Genomic DNA, 15074 nt, shown 5'->3' on the forward strand with positions numbered 1-15074 from the left:
GAAACAGACTCTTCGTTACCCCATTGGATGGTTCGTGACTCACAAACAGCCATTTGTTCCCATCTCCAATAATTAATACTCGCTGAATGTGGACACACACTTAGGGGCCAAATTGGCCTCTCAGCCAGTGTGAACCTGCTGTGATCCCGTTCGGTTTTCCTGGGTGATTTTTAATGTTGTTGGCGGGTTCCTCCAGCCGCTATTTGTGGCCGTTATTGGCAAGTCAATCAGATGTCTGGTTCTGTAACATTAAAAAGAAAGACCAACATGTCAAAGCGCTTTACAGCCAATTAAGTACTTTTGAAGTGTAGTCACTGTTGTAATGTAGAAAATGCGACAGTCAATTTGCGCACAGGAAGCTTCCACAAACAGCAATGTGATAATGACAGATAATCTGTTTTATGTTATGTTGATTGAGGGATAAATATTGGCCAGGACACCGGGGATAACACCCCTGCTCATCTTCAAAATAGTGCCATGGGATCTTTTACGTCCACCTGAGAGGGCCTCGGTTTAACGTCTCATCCGACAGTGCAGCTCTCCCTCAACACTGCACTGGAGTGTCGTCCAGATTTTTGTGTGCTCAGGTCCCTGGAGTGGGACTTGAAACCACAACCTTCGGACTCAGAGGTGAGAGTGCTACCCACTGTGGGATATAGAAACATAGAACATAGGTGCAGGAGTAGGCCATTCGGCCCTTCGAGCCTTCACCGCCATTCAATGAGTTCATGGCTGAACATGCAACTTCAGTACCCCATTCCTGCTTTCTTGCCATACCCCTTGATCCCCCTAGTAGTAAGTACTACATCTAACTCCTTTTTGAATATATTTAGTGAATTGGCCTCAACAACTTCCTGAGCTAGAGAATCCCACAGGTTCACCACTCTCTGGGTGAAGAAGTTTCTCCTCATCTCGGTCCTAAATGGCTTACCCCTTATCCTTAGACTGTGACCCCTGGTTCTGGACTTCCCCAACATTGGGAACATTCTTCCTGCATGTAACCTGTCTAAATCCGTCATAATTTTAAACGTTTCTATGAGATCCCCTCTCATTCTTCTGAACTCCAGTGAATACAAGCCCAGTTGATCCAGTCTTTCTTGATATGTCAGTCCCGCCATCCTGGGAATCAGTCTGGTGAACCTTCGCTGCACTCCCTCAATAGCAAGAATATCCTTCCTCAAGTTAGGAGACCAAAATTGTACACAATACTCCAGGTGTGGCATCACCAAGGCCCTGTACAACTGTAGTAACACCTCCCTTCCCCTGTACTCAAATCCCCTCACTATGAAGGCCAACATGCCATTTGCTTTCTTAACCGCCTGCTGTACCTGCATGCCAATCTTCAATGACTGATGTACTATGACACCCAGGTCTCGTTGCACCTCCCCTTTTCCTAATCTGTCACCATTCAGATAATAGTCTGTCTCTCTGTTTTTACCACCAAAGTGGATAACCTCACATTTATCCACATTATACTTCATCTGCCATGCATTTGCCCACTCACCTAACCTATCCAAGTCACTCTGCAGCCTCATAGCATCCTCCTCGCAGCTCACACTGCCACCCAACTTAGTGTCATCCGCAAATTTGGAGATACTACATTTAATCCCCTCGTCTAAATCATTAATGTACAGTGTAAACAGCTGGGGCCCCAGCACAGAGCCTTGCGGTACCCCACTAGTCACTGCCTGCCATTCTGAAAAGTACCCATTTACTCCTATTCTTTGCTATTTTGAGAGTGATGTACTTTGGCTCACTAAAATGTCTGAGTCCTGTAGTTCTCCAGCTCACTGAGCCCTCAGATTTACAAAGGGTTGAAATCCGTGCAGGCCTATTTTTGGGCAGAGAACCATTGCGATGTTAATCATGTTGGCAGGACATAGAAACATAGAAAATAGGAGCAGTAGTAGGCCATTCAGCCCTTCAAAGCTGCACCGCCATTCAGTATGATCATGGCTGATCCTCTATCACAACACCATATTCCCGCTTTTTCCCCATACTCCTTGATGCCTTTTGTTTCTAGAAATCTATCTATCTCCCTCTTAAATATATTTAGTGACTTGGCCTCCACAGCCCTCTGTGGTGGAGAATTCCACAGGTTCACCACCCTCTGAGTAAAACATTTCTCCTCATCTCGGTCCTAAATTTGCTACCCGTATCCTGAGACTCTGATCCCTTGTTCTAGATTACCCAGCCAGGGGAAACATCCTTCTCGCATCCAGTCTATCCAATCCAGTCAGAATTTTAGACGTTTCAATGAGATCCCCTAAACTCTACTGAATACAGGCCTAGTCGACCCAATCTATCCTCATACCATCCCAGGAATCAGTCTGGTGAACCTTCGCTGCACTCCCTCTATGGCAAGTATATCCTTTCTTAAGTAAGGAGAGCAAAACTGCACACAGTACTCCAGGTGCGGTCTCACCAAGGCCCTGAATAACTGTGGTCAGGCATCCTTGCTCCTGTACTCAAATCCTCTTGCGATGAAGGCTAACATACCATTTGTCTTCCTAACTGCTTGCTGTACCGGCATGTTTGCTTTCAATGACTGGTGTACAAGGACACCCAGGTCCCTCTGTACATCGACACTTCCCAAGCCATCACCATTTAAATAATACTTTGTCCTTATGTTTTTCCTACCAAAGTGGAAAACTTCACATTGATCCACGTTATACTGCATCTGCCATGTGTTTGCCTGATCTAAACCTATCTAAATTGCCTTGCAGCGTCTTTGCATCCTCCTCACAACTCACAATCCCACCTAGTTTTGTGTCTTCAGCAAACTTGGAAATATTACATTTGGTTCCCATGACTGGCAAATTGGTTGGGGGCCCTCAATAATTAAATAGGCGGGCTGCCAGCGTTAGCCCCACTGTTGATTAGGTGAGTTGCTTAATCAGGACCTTGAATTTCCGGCGTTCCACTGCGATTTAAACACAGGGTGCCCTGATCCACCACTCGAGCCTTGTCTGCAGTGGCCACGCTGAGAGCGGACGATTTTGGAAATCACGCGTGATAAACCCATGTCTCTATCGTTATAGGATCCAACCTTTTACCACGCTGCTCAGAAGTATTGAACATTTTTTTCAATGAGCAAGATGGGGCCTGAGTTCACATGGAGTTCAGACTGCTGGAATGAAAGATTCCTCTGGCTATAAGAGACCGAACCTAACATGAGTTCGGGCTTGCCTTCATCCAGTTCACAGTGTGCAAGGTGTCCATCACACGAGGCTGCCCTTAGTTCTCCAGTAATTGGCATGAAATTGGCAATCTCCATAAAACAACTCTATTTAGGTTGTGGCAGAGTGGAGGACGGTTTACTTTGCAGCGAACTGAGAATGCCTGATGCTAACAGTGGAAGATGTTGCATTTCCCCAAGTCAAACAGATCTTGCTTTGGCAAGCAAAAATGAAATTCACATAAATGTCATAAAAAGAGAATGTCTTGAGACATTCCAGCCATGCTGAATTGGAGTACGATGGTGCTTTGTTGTTTATGAGCTCGAAGATGAGTTTAGCGTCACTATTCAAATACTTCTCTTATTTTTAGGGAATTGCAGAGGCTCGGCGGAGGCTCGATAAGGAAGTGGAAACCGTTGACATATTTGGGGAACACCTGATGTTCTTGTCTCAAATCGAGACACAGATGCCCATGTTAGACAGAGAGTTTGAAAACGTGACTCAACTGTATGCCATTGCCAATGAATATGGTGTCCCCATCCTTCCTGAGGAGCTGGCTCTGTACCAAATGCTGGTCCCCAGCTTCAAGAACCTGAAATCCAGTGTCCTCTACTCCAAAGCCATGAAAGAAAGGAACATCATCAAGTTCAGGGCTGGCCTGGAGGATGACATCAATAACCTTTACTTTGAACTACTACAAGTTAAATATAAGGTAACAGGGAACTGGGCAGGGGGGGTGGCTTGGAAAATGGTACTTTCATCTTTGAGGGTTTAATTTGCAAAAACTATTTTGGGGGGATTTTGTGTATGCAATAACTGTTAGACTGAGTACTGTTTAACTCCAAGAGGTATGACCTTGGCTCTGCTTTATTAAGGCCCAAAGTGACTGATATACAAAATGGCTGGTCTTTTATACTTGGGCTACACACACGTGCATGCAGCCCAATGGCCTCAAACAGTGACGCCATCTCGTGGCTAGTGATCCCAAAAGTACATACATGATAATACCCCCTCTGAGATATTAACACAGTCTTTAACAAATTAAGATGGTCCAGTGTTTTACACTCCCGGGTTGACCATCTCAGTTCAACTCCAGCCTTGGGTGAGTATTCAGAGTCTGTTGTGACTGGTGACTGACCTGGTGGGAGTGGCAATGGTCATGTCAGGGATTGAAAGTCCATTTTCATTGAACATGTCAGTGATTGAAAGTCCCAATTCACTGATGACCACTGAGTCCTCTGATGACTGGGGGTAGGTTGGTTGGTCGTCGATTGTCTCTTCCTCCGACTGTTCCGGTTCGTCTGTGTGTCCCAGCTTTGTCTGATCCATATGTTTCCTGCATGTTTGCCCATTTTTGTGCTTGGCAATAAATACTCTATTGCCCTCCTTGGCCATGACAGCACCAGCGATCCACTTGGGACCCTGACCATAATTCAGAACATACACAGGATCATTTACAGAAATATCACGTGACACAGCTGCGCGATCATGATACCTTGCTGACTTTGTCTTCTATATTCAACATGAATATTCAAGTCAGGGTGTACAAGAGATAGCTTGGTCTTAAGACCTCTCTTCATCATTAATAGCAGGCGAGACCCCGGTAAGCGTGTGTGGTCTTGTCCTGTAATTAAGCAGTATACATGACAGGCGGGTCTGCAGTGACCCTTGGGTTACTCGTTTCATACTCTGCTTTATGATTTGGGCGGCACCTTCTGCTTGCCTATTGGATGCAGGTTTGAACGGTGCTGACCTTACATGTTTGATAGCATTGAGTTTTATGAACTCTTGAAACTCCTGACTGGTGAAACACGATCCATTATTGTTAACAACGATGTCAGGCAGACCATGTGTCGCGAACATGACACTGAGATTATACGCTCTATCCACTTCGAATATGCATCCACCACAACTAAAAACATCTTCCCCAGGAAGGGACCTGCAAAGTCTATGTGGATCCTGGACCATGGTTTAGACGGCCACGACCAAAGACTCAGCGACAATTCCGCTGATGCTTTGCTGAGCTGCATGCAAGTGTGGCACTGATGCACACATGATTCCAGCTCAGAGTCAATTCTCAGCCACCAACATGAGACCTGGCGATGGCTTTCATCATTACAATGCTGGGATGTGTGCTATGTAGCTCACTTACAAATTCTCTTCCTTTCTTGGACATAACAACACAATTGCCCCACAGTATACAATCCGACTGAATAGACAGTTCGTCTCTCCTCGCACATTTGCTTGGGTATGGCAAACCAATCACCTTTGAAGATGCAACTCTTCACCACTGATAAAATCGGGTCCTGGCTGGTCCAGGTCTTAACTTATTGAGCCGTGACAGGGGTACCTTCACTCTCAAAAGCATCCATAACTAACAATAGGTCCGCCGGTTGTGACGTTTCCACCTCCGGTGTGGGCAACGGCAGACGGCTCAAAGCATCGGCACAATTCTCGGTGCCAGGTCTATGCCGAATGACATAATCATAAGCAGATAATGTCAGCGCCCACCTCTGGATGCGGGATGAAGCATTGGTATTGATACCTTTGTTTTCAGAGAACAGTGAAATGAGCAGCTTGTGATCTGTCTCCAGTTCAAACCGAAGACCAAACAGGTACTGATGCATCTTTTTACCCCCATACACACAGGCTAGTGCTTCTTTCTCTACCATGCTGTAGACTCTTTCCGTTTTAGACAAACTTTTTGAAGCATACGCGACTGGTTGAAGTTTACCCGACTCATTAGCTTGTTGGAGTACGCAACCAATTCTATATGACGAAGCATCACAAGCCAATACTAAACGTTTACATGGGTCATATTGTACCAGTAGCTTGTTAGGGCGAAGCAGATTAGTGGCTTTCTCAAAAGCTCTGTCTTGAGACGCACCCCACACCCAGTTGTTGCCTTTTCTTAGCAGCATGTGCAGTGGCTCAATTTAGGTAGGAAGTTACCGAAGTAGTTGAGTAGACTCAGGAACGAACGCAGCTCCATCACATTCTGCGGCTTGGGTGCATTCTTGATGGTCTTGGTTTTCGTGTCCGTGGGCCTGATGACGTCAGCAGAAATTTTCCTCCCCAGGAATTCGACCTCTGGTGCCATGAAGATGCACTTCGAGCATTTCAGTCTGAGTCCCACTTTGTCCAGACGATGTAGAACCTCTTCCAGGTTGTTCAGATGTTCCTCGGAGTCACGATCTGTGATCAGGATGTCATCTTGGAACACGACAGTTCTGAGAACGGACTCCAGTAGACTCTCCATGTTCCTCTAAAATATTGCTGCAGCCGAGCGAATTCCAAAAGGGCACCTGTGATAAATAAACAGTCATTTATGCGTGTTAATGCACGTAAGTCTCTTCGATGTCTCGACCAGCTCCTGTGTCATGTAGGCCGATGTCAAGTCCAGTTTGGTGAACAACTTCCCCCCCGGCTAGCGTTGCAAACAAGTCATCAGCCTTCAGTAACAGGTACTGATCCTGTTTCGAAACCCTGTTGATCGTAGCCTTGTAGTCTCCACAGATTCTGACTGTGCCATCACTTTTCAGCACAGGAACAATGGGGCTGGCCCATTCATTAAATTCAACCGGTGATATGATCCCTTCACGCTGGAGTTTGTCCAGTTCGATTTCGACCTTCTCCCTCATCATTTACGGAACTGCCCGAGCTTTATGATGGATGGGTCTTGCATCTGAGTCCACGTGGATCTGCACCTTGGCTCCCGTGAAGTTGCCGATGCCTGGTTCGAACAGCGAGGGGAACTTGCTCAGTACTTGGGCACATGTATTTTTCTCCGATGATAACGCCTTGACGTCGTTCCAGTCGCATCTGATTTTTTTCAAGCCAGTTCCTGCGTTAGGCCATTGCCTGGGACAATCCATAGCGGTAACTCGTGAACTGCACCATTATACATTTTAATTGTGGCACTACCAATCACCGTTATGAGTTCTTTGGTATTGACTGGACTCAGCCTGCCTCACGGCCTTAGTATCCCACAGCTTGTCAAATGCCCTCTGGCTCATTATCGATTGACTCGCCTCCATGTCCCGTTCCATCGATACCGGCACCCCATTAAATTTCACGTCGATCATTATTGGTTTGCTCTTAGTTAGGAACAAGTACAGTCCATACACTTCCTCCTCTGGTATCTCGGATTGCGTATCCGGATCCACGCTAGCCTGACCATCATCTTCCACGTGGTGTGTCGCAGCACGCTTGCTCATCTGTGGACACTTGCGCTGGAGATGCCCCACTCTCAGACAGCCTTTGCAACTATATTGCTTAAATCGGCACGGCTGGTGCCGGTGATTTCCCACACAACGCCAATACGGAGAACTCGGATGCATTCTTGCTGGCGGACTTTGGACAGCCACAGGTTTCGCATATGCAGTCGGGTAGGCCCTGCCATGTGCCGCTCTGCCGAACGCCGAATCAATCACATTTACAGTACTTGCTGAGTTTCGCTTTTTCACTGATATCTGCTTTAGACTTCTATCTATCGTCATACATGACCGAGCGATCGTGATGGTCCTGTTTTAAGTCCAACGTCTCCACCGCTATAGTTTGCACAGGATCACCTCGTGGTTGATGCCGATTACAAAGAAGTCCCGCAGCATGTCTATCAACACAGCCCCGAACTTACACGGTCCCGCTAGACTTCTCAGGTCGGCAACGAATTCCGCTGCTTTCTGGCTCTCTGAGCGAACGTGCGTATAAAATTTATATCTCGAGATGATGATGCCTTCGTCTGGCTTAAGGTGGTCCTGTACCAGTGTACACAATTCTTCATATGTCTTCTCTGTTGGACTCACAGGCAGGAAGTAGATTCTTTATCAGATCATAAATTTTAGAACCGCAAACCGCGAGGAACACCGCCCAGCGCCGATCTGCGTCGCCGACCTCCTCCATTTTGTTGGCCACGAAGAACTGGCTCAAAGTCTGCCCAATCTTCTCCTTCCACAAATCGCTCCAACATACCAATTATGCACATTTTTGCATGTAAAGGTTCTTGTTGCCTCGTCGCCAAATGTTGTGTGTGCAATAACTGTTAGACTGAGTACTGTTTAACTCCAAGAGGTATGACCTTAGCTCTGCTTTATTAAGGCCCAAAGTGACTAATATACAAAATGGCTGGCCTTTTATACTTGGGCTGCACACACATACGTGCAGCCCAATGGCCTCCAACAGTGATGCCATCTAGTGGCTAGTGATCCCAAAAGTACATACATGACAGGGGAAATGGATGCAAAAACTATCAAAAGCAGACCAACAGGTTCAAAACAGCTAGCAATTCAAGAATGGCCATGAAAAAGATCGTATGATGTGAAAGCGAGTGGTAAACAGGCTTGTATCTTACAACAAACAACAACTTGTATTTATATAACATAGTGAAATATCCCAAGGCGCTTCACAGGAGTATTATGAGACAGAAAATTTGACTCCGAGCCACCTAAGGAAAAATTAGGACAGGTGCCTGGTCAAAGAGATAGGTTTTAAGGAGCGTCTTGAAGGAGGAAAGAGAGGTAGAAAGGCAGAGAAGTTTAGGCAGGGAGTTCCAGAGCTTGGGGCCTAGGCAGCAGAAGGCACATCCAGAAATGGTTGAGCGATTATAATCAGGGATGCTCAAGAGGGCAGAATTAGAGGAGCACACAGACATCTCGAGGGGTTGTGGGGCTGAAGGAAATTACAGAGATAGGGAGGTGCAAGGCCATGGAGGGATTTGAAAACAAGGATGTAAATTTTGAATTCGAGTTGTTGCTTAACCGGGAGCCAGTGTAGGTCAGCGAGCACAGGGGTGATGGGTGACTATCTTTAAAAAAGGGGACAAGTTCGACTGCGGCAACTACAAAGGAATCTCCGTGTTATTAGCCACTGGGAAAGTCATCGCTAGAATCCTCCTCAACCGTCTTTTCCCTGTGGCTGAAGCGCTCTTCCCGGAGTCACACTGCGGATTCCGTCCATTACGGGTCACAACAGACATGATCTTTATGGCGCGACAACTGCAAGAGAAATGCAGGGAACAGCACCAACCCTTGTACATGGCCTTCTTTGACCTTACAAAGGCCTTTGACACTGTCAACCTAGAGGGACGATGGAGCGCCCTCCTCCGTTTCGGCTGCCCCCCACAGTTTGTCGCCATCCTCCGCCTGCTCCACGACGACATGCAGGCCGTGATCCTGACCAATGGATCCACCCCAGACCCAATCCACGTCCGGACCGGGGTCAAGCAGGGCTGCGTCATCGTGCCAACCCTCTTCTCGATTTTCCTCGCTGCAATGCTCCATCTCACACTCAACAAGCTCCCAGCTGGAGTGGAACTAAACTACAGAACCAGTGGGAACCTGTTCAACCTTCGTCACCTCCAGGCCAGATCCAAGACCGTCCCATCCTCTGTCGTCGAACTACAGTATGTGGATTGACGCTTATGTCTTCGCACATTCAGAGGCTGAACTCCAAGTCATCGTCAACATCTTCACCGAAGCTTACGAAAGCATGGGCCTTACACTAAACATCCATAAGACAAAGGTCCTCCACCAACCTGACCCCGCCACACAGCACCATCCCCCAGTCATCAAGATCCAAGGCGCAGCCCTGGACAATGTGGACCGCTTTCCATACCTCGGGAGCCTATTATCAGCAAGGGCAGACATCGACGATGAGGTTCAACACCGTCTCCAGTGCGCCAGCGCAGTCTTCGGCCACCTGAGGAAGAGGGTGTTCGAAGACCAGGCCCTCAAATCTGGCAGCAAGCTTATGGTCTACAGGGCTGTAGTGATACATGCCTTCCTGTATGGCTCAGAGACATGGACCATGTACAGTAGACACCTCAAATCGCTGGAAAAATACCACCGAAGATGTCTCCACAAGATCCTGCAAATCCCCTGGCAGGACAATGTCAGTGTTCTCAATCAGGCCAACATCCCTAGCATTGAAGCACTGACCACACTCGACCAGCTCCGTTGGGCGGGCCACATTGTTCGCATGCCAGACATGAGACTCCCAAAGCAAGCGCTCTACTTGGAACTCCTATACGGCAAGTGAGCCCCAGGTGGGCAGAGGAAACGTTTCAAGGACACCCTCAAAGCCTCCTTGGTAAAATGCAACATCCCCACTGGCACCTGGGAATCCCTGGCCCAAGACTGCCCTAAGTGAAGGAAGAGCATCCGGGAGGGCGCTGAGCACCTCGAGTCTCGTCGCCAAGAACATGCAGAAATCAAGCACAGGCAGCGGAAAGAGCGTGCGGCAAACCAGGCTCCCCACCCACCCTTCCCTTCAACCACTGTCTGTCCCACCTGTTGCAGAGACTGTAATTCCCGCATTGGATTGTACAGCCACCTGAGAACTCACTTTTAGAGTGGAAGCAAGGGACTGCCTATGATGATGATGGTACCCAGTCTGCATATTTAAAGCAAGACTCAAAAGAGCAGGTTAATATCGGCACCCGGTGGGAAGGCAGAGAATCGCATGGGAGGTTGGGGTTGTTTTAACTGCCCCCACACCTAGTTTCTGCCAGGCCAGATGAGGAGTTACAATCGGGGCCTTTGGTGCAGTTATTAATGGTGGAAATCACCACATTTTGTATCACCAAAACGTTGATGTAGTGAGGCAGCAGTTTGTGTAACATCGCCCATCTCCGCCCATGCCTCTGCTCATCTGCCAATGAAGATCTCACCCGTGCCTTTGTTGCCTCTGCACTCGACCATTCCAATGCCCTCTATGCTAGCCTCCCATCATCCACCCTCCATAAACTTGAGCTCATCCAAAATTCTGCTGCCCCTATCCTAACTCGCACCAAATCCTGTTCACCCATCAACCCTGTGCTCACTGACCTACCAGCAGTGCCTCGATTTTAACATTCTCATTCTTGTGTTCAACTCGCTCCATGGCCTCGCCCCTCCCTATCTCTCTAATCTCCTCCAACCCTACAAACCTCTGAGATCTCTGCGTTCCTCCAATTCTGCCCTCTACCATTTTAATTGCTCCACCATTGGCGGTCGTGCTTTCAGTTGCCTCGGCCCTAAGCTCTGGAATTCCATCCCTAAACCTCTCTACCTCTCTTTCCTGCTGTAAGACGCTCCTTAAAACTACCTCTTTGCCAAGCTTTCCTAATATCTCCTAATATCTCCTTATGTGGCTTGGTGTCAAATTTTGTTTGATAACGCTCCAAACAAAAGTGCCTGGGATGTTTTGCTACTTTAAAGGTGCTATATAAATACAAGTTGTTGCTATTGTTGAAGGTGAGATGTGAAGATGAGATATGAAATATGTTGTGGTCTTTCAGGTGCGAGATCCCATGCTTCTCCAGGCACGGACAGCCCTGCCTGCAGCCCTGGAGGCCATCAATGCTCTGACGCTTGAAATTTCAACAATAGCCAGCAAGGCGCGTAACTACAGCCACTATCAAGATCGCTTCTGCAGCTCGGGCGAAAGTATGAGCTCCGTCGTCAGCCAGAAGGAGTCCATGCTGAAGAAGTGTGGTGGGAAGAGCAGTCAGGCACTTAACACACTGCTGTCTGAGACTGAGTACGATCTGATGCTGAGGAAGCTGTTGTGGGAGTCTCGGGGTGAATGGGAGACGTTGTACACGAGTTGGACAGACGCCTTGTTTAATGAACTGAACGTGGACACAATTCAAAAGGACGTCAACAGGCTCGCACAGACAACATACATGCTAGAAAAAGGTCTGTGGCTGCTAATTCAGACATTTTATCCTGATTTTTGCTTCCACAGTGAGTTAAAGAATAGGAGCGGGAAAGAGTATCCGCCTCTGGGTACTCTGCTCCACTCACAAAAACTTTCCCTTCCTTCCCTTCCTCCATTTTGCTACTCGGTTACTGGCGCGCGGCTCTCTGGTCCCCACTATCTCACCCAAGTGGCCCTTCTTCATTCGTGAGCCTAGATAGTGAGTGTGGCCAGGCTGTTTGACCACGGGGGCCATCACAGCTGAGCTGGACTCTTGTCTTCGCGCAACATGCATTCACAATCGCGTACTTTCCGGCAGCAGTCACTGGAGTGCAGTCAGGAGCAGGTCCACTGGATGATTTCGTTTCCTACCCTAACCCCGCGGGCGGATGGGGCTCAAACCATTTGTCACATCTCCATTGCCAACTCTGCTGCAATCAGCAAATACAGCACAGAGCAGCAGCAGAGGGGAGGACAGAACAAAAGGGAAGGTCTGTGATGGGGTGGAAGGCAGGAGAGATTAAATGACAAAAGGGATGATGGTGCGAGGCAAAAGAAGATGATAATGGGGCCAGTAAAGAAACAAAAGATGGGTCTAGAGGAGGCCTAATTTACTTCTGTTCTTTCCTCCCCTCCCTCCCTCCCTTTCCCTCCCTCTGTACTTGCTTAAAACCTGTTACATCTTTAACCTTTTCCAATTCTGACCAAAGTTAATCGACCTTAAAAGTTAACTATGTTTCTCTCTCCACAGATGCTGACCTGACCCGCTGAGTATTTCCAACACTTTCTGTTTATATTTCTTTAATCTAATACTATATTTAACTTTTCTTGTTAGCCATGGTCGAACCACTTTTCCCATGGGATTTTTATTCCTTAAGGGAATTGCAAATTCTGAATTATTTCTTTAAATGTTTGCTACTGCTTATCTACCGTTATATCTTTTAATCTAGTTTTCCAATCTGCCTTAGCCAGTTCGCCCCTCATATCTATGTAGTTTGCTTTGCTCAGATTTAAGACCCTAGTTTCGGCCTTAATAAAGTGTTGTGTGCAGTTCCGGTCACCAAATTACGGGATAAATGTGATTGCAGTAGAAAGAGTGCAGAGGAGATTTACAAGAATGTTGCCTGGACTGGAGAATTTTAGTTATGAGGAAATATTGAAAATGCTGGGTCTGTTTTCTTTGGAACAGAGGAGGCTGAGGGGAGACCTGATTGAGGTGTATAAAATTATGAGGGGCTTGAATAGAGTGGATAGGAAGGGCCTGTTTCTCTTGACAGAGCGGTCAACAACCAGGGGGCATAGATTTAAAGTAATTGGGGGGAGGTTTCGAGGAGATAGCCGTAGCCCTCCTGCAGCAGCACACGCTGCTCCCTGCAGTGGTATGTCGCTGCACACTGCTCCCTCCAATGGTCCCGGCCTGCTGATGGTCTTGCAGGCCGGGGCCATGCCAATTTCTGGGCTGGGCCGCCGCATGCTGCTCCTTCCAATGGCCCCTGCTTGCTGATGGTCTTGCAGGCCAGGGCCGTGCCGATTGCAGTGCGGGCAGGCACAGCAGGAGGGGTGAAGGAGCGGCAAGAGTCCGTGGAGGGAAATGACCAGGGCCCAAGAGAGGCGTGAATCTGGGGCCCAGTAAAGGCGAAAGCCCAGGGGCAGCATGCGATATGTGTGTACGGTCGGTCTGTGCAGCAGAGCTGGTCTCCAGTTAGTCTTGGGTAATCCTTGCCACTGGACCAAGACCTAACTCTGTCAAGCCCGTGTGGTAGCTGGTGTGCAACGGCCATCCCACGTTAAAAAAATCCAAGCACAGGCATCTTCCACCCTTCACAATGTAATTCTGGATATGGAATATTAGGTCCTTCATTGAAACACCTGTGAACTCATCCCTTTTTGGCATGGAACCAAGTCATCTTCGCTTCGAGGGACTGCCTATGATGAGAGGAGATATGAGGGAAATTTCTTTATTCAGAGGGTGGTGGGAGTCTGGAACTCACTGCCTGAAAGGGTGATAGAGACAGAAACCCTCACCACATTTAAAAGATACTTGGATGTGCATTTAAAGTGCCGCAAGCGACAGGGCTACAGACCAAGAGCTGGAAAATGAGATTAGACTGGATGGCTCTTGGTCGGCTGGCGGGGACACAATGGGCCGAAATGCCTCCTTTCGTGTTGTAAATTTCTATGATTCTATGATAGAAACACTATGATAAGTCGTGTTTGACAAATCTGGTAAGTTTTCTGAAGATGTAAACAGTAGGATGGATAAGGGGGAACCAGTGGATATAATGTATTTGGACTTTCAAAAAGCATTCGATAAGGTGTCAAGAGGTTATTACACAAAATTAGGGGTAATATATTAGTATGTATTGAGGATTGGTTAATGGACAGAATCAGAGTAGGAATAAATGGGACTTTTTTGGGTTGGCAGGCTGTAACTAGTGGGGTACCGCAAGGATCAGTGCTTTGGGTCTCAGCTATTCACAAACTATATTAATGACTTAGATGAAGGGATTGAGTGTAACGTATCCACGTTTGCTGATGATACAAAATTAGGTGGTAAAGTAAGTTGTAAGGAGAAAGCAAAGAGGCTGCAGAGAGATATAAACACGTTGACTGCGTGGGCAAGAACATGGCAAATGGACTACAATATGGGGGAAGTGTGAAGTTATCCACTTTGGTCGGAGAAACAAAAAAGCAGAATATTTTTTGAATGGTGAGAGACTGGGAAATGTTTGCATTCAGAGGGACCTGGGTGTCCTTGTAGGGAATCACAGAAAGTTAACATGCAGGTACAGCAAGCAATTAGGAAAGCAAATGGAATGTTCGGTTTTGTTGCAAAGCGATTTGAGTATAAGACTTAAGAATAAAGAAGTCTTATTGCAATTATACAAGGCATTGGTGAGGTCACACCTGGAGTACTGTGTACAGTTCTGGTCTCCTTACCTAAGGAAAGACATACTTGCCTTAGAGAAAGTGCAACAAAGGTTCACTGGACTGGTTCCTGTGATGAGGGGAGTGCCCTGAGAACTAGGCCTATATTCCCTAGAGTTTAGAAGAATGAGAGGTGATCTCATTGAAACATATAAAATTCTTAAGGGCCTTGGCAGAGTCAATGCTGGGAAAATGTTTCCCCTGGCTGGGGAAGCTAAAGCATGAGGGTCACAGTCTCAGAATAAGGGGTCGGTAATTTAGGAATGAAATGAGGAGACATTTCTTCACTTA

General features: G+C 47.3%; 1 protein-coding gene across 1 annotated transcript in view; it reads left to right on the top strand.

The window, feature by feature from the left end:
• Positions 1–15074, top strand: part of LOC139266717 (dynein axonemal heavy chain 6-like) — a 580613-nt gene that overhangs the window by 380031 nt on the left and 185508 nt on the right. Inside the window, exons 19-20 of the mRNA XM_070884303.1 lie at positions 3550–3891; positions 11455–11854. Of these exons, the coding sequence (XP_070740404.1) occupies positions 3550–3891; positions 11455–11854 (742 nt within the window). The remainder of the gene's footprint in view (positions 1–3549; positions 3892–11454; positions 11855–15074) is intronic.

Source organism: Pristiophorus japonicus, chromosome 7 (genome assembly GCF_044704955.1).
Source record: "Pristiophorus japonicus isolate sPriJap1 chromosome 7, sPriJap1.hap1, whole genome shotgun sequence".
In the NCBI taxonomy this organism is placed as follows: domain Eukaryota; kingdom Metazoa; phylum Chordata; class Chondrichthyes; family Pristiophoridae; genus Pristiophorus; species Pristiophorus japonicus.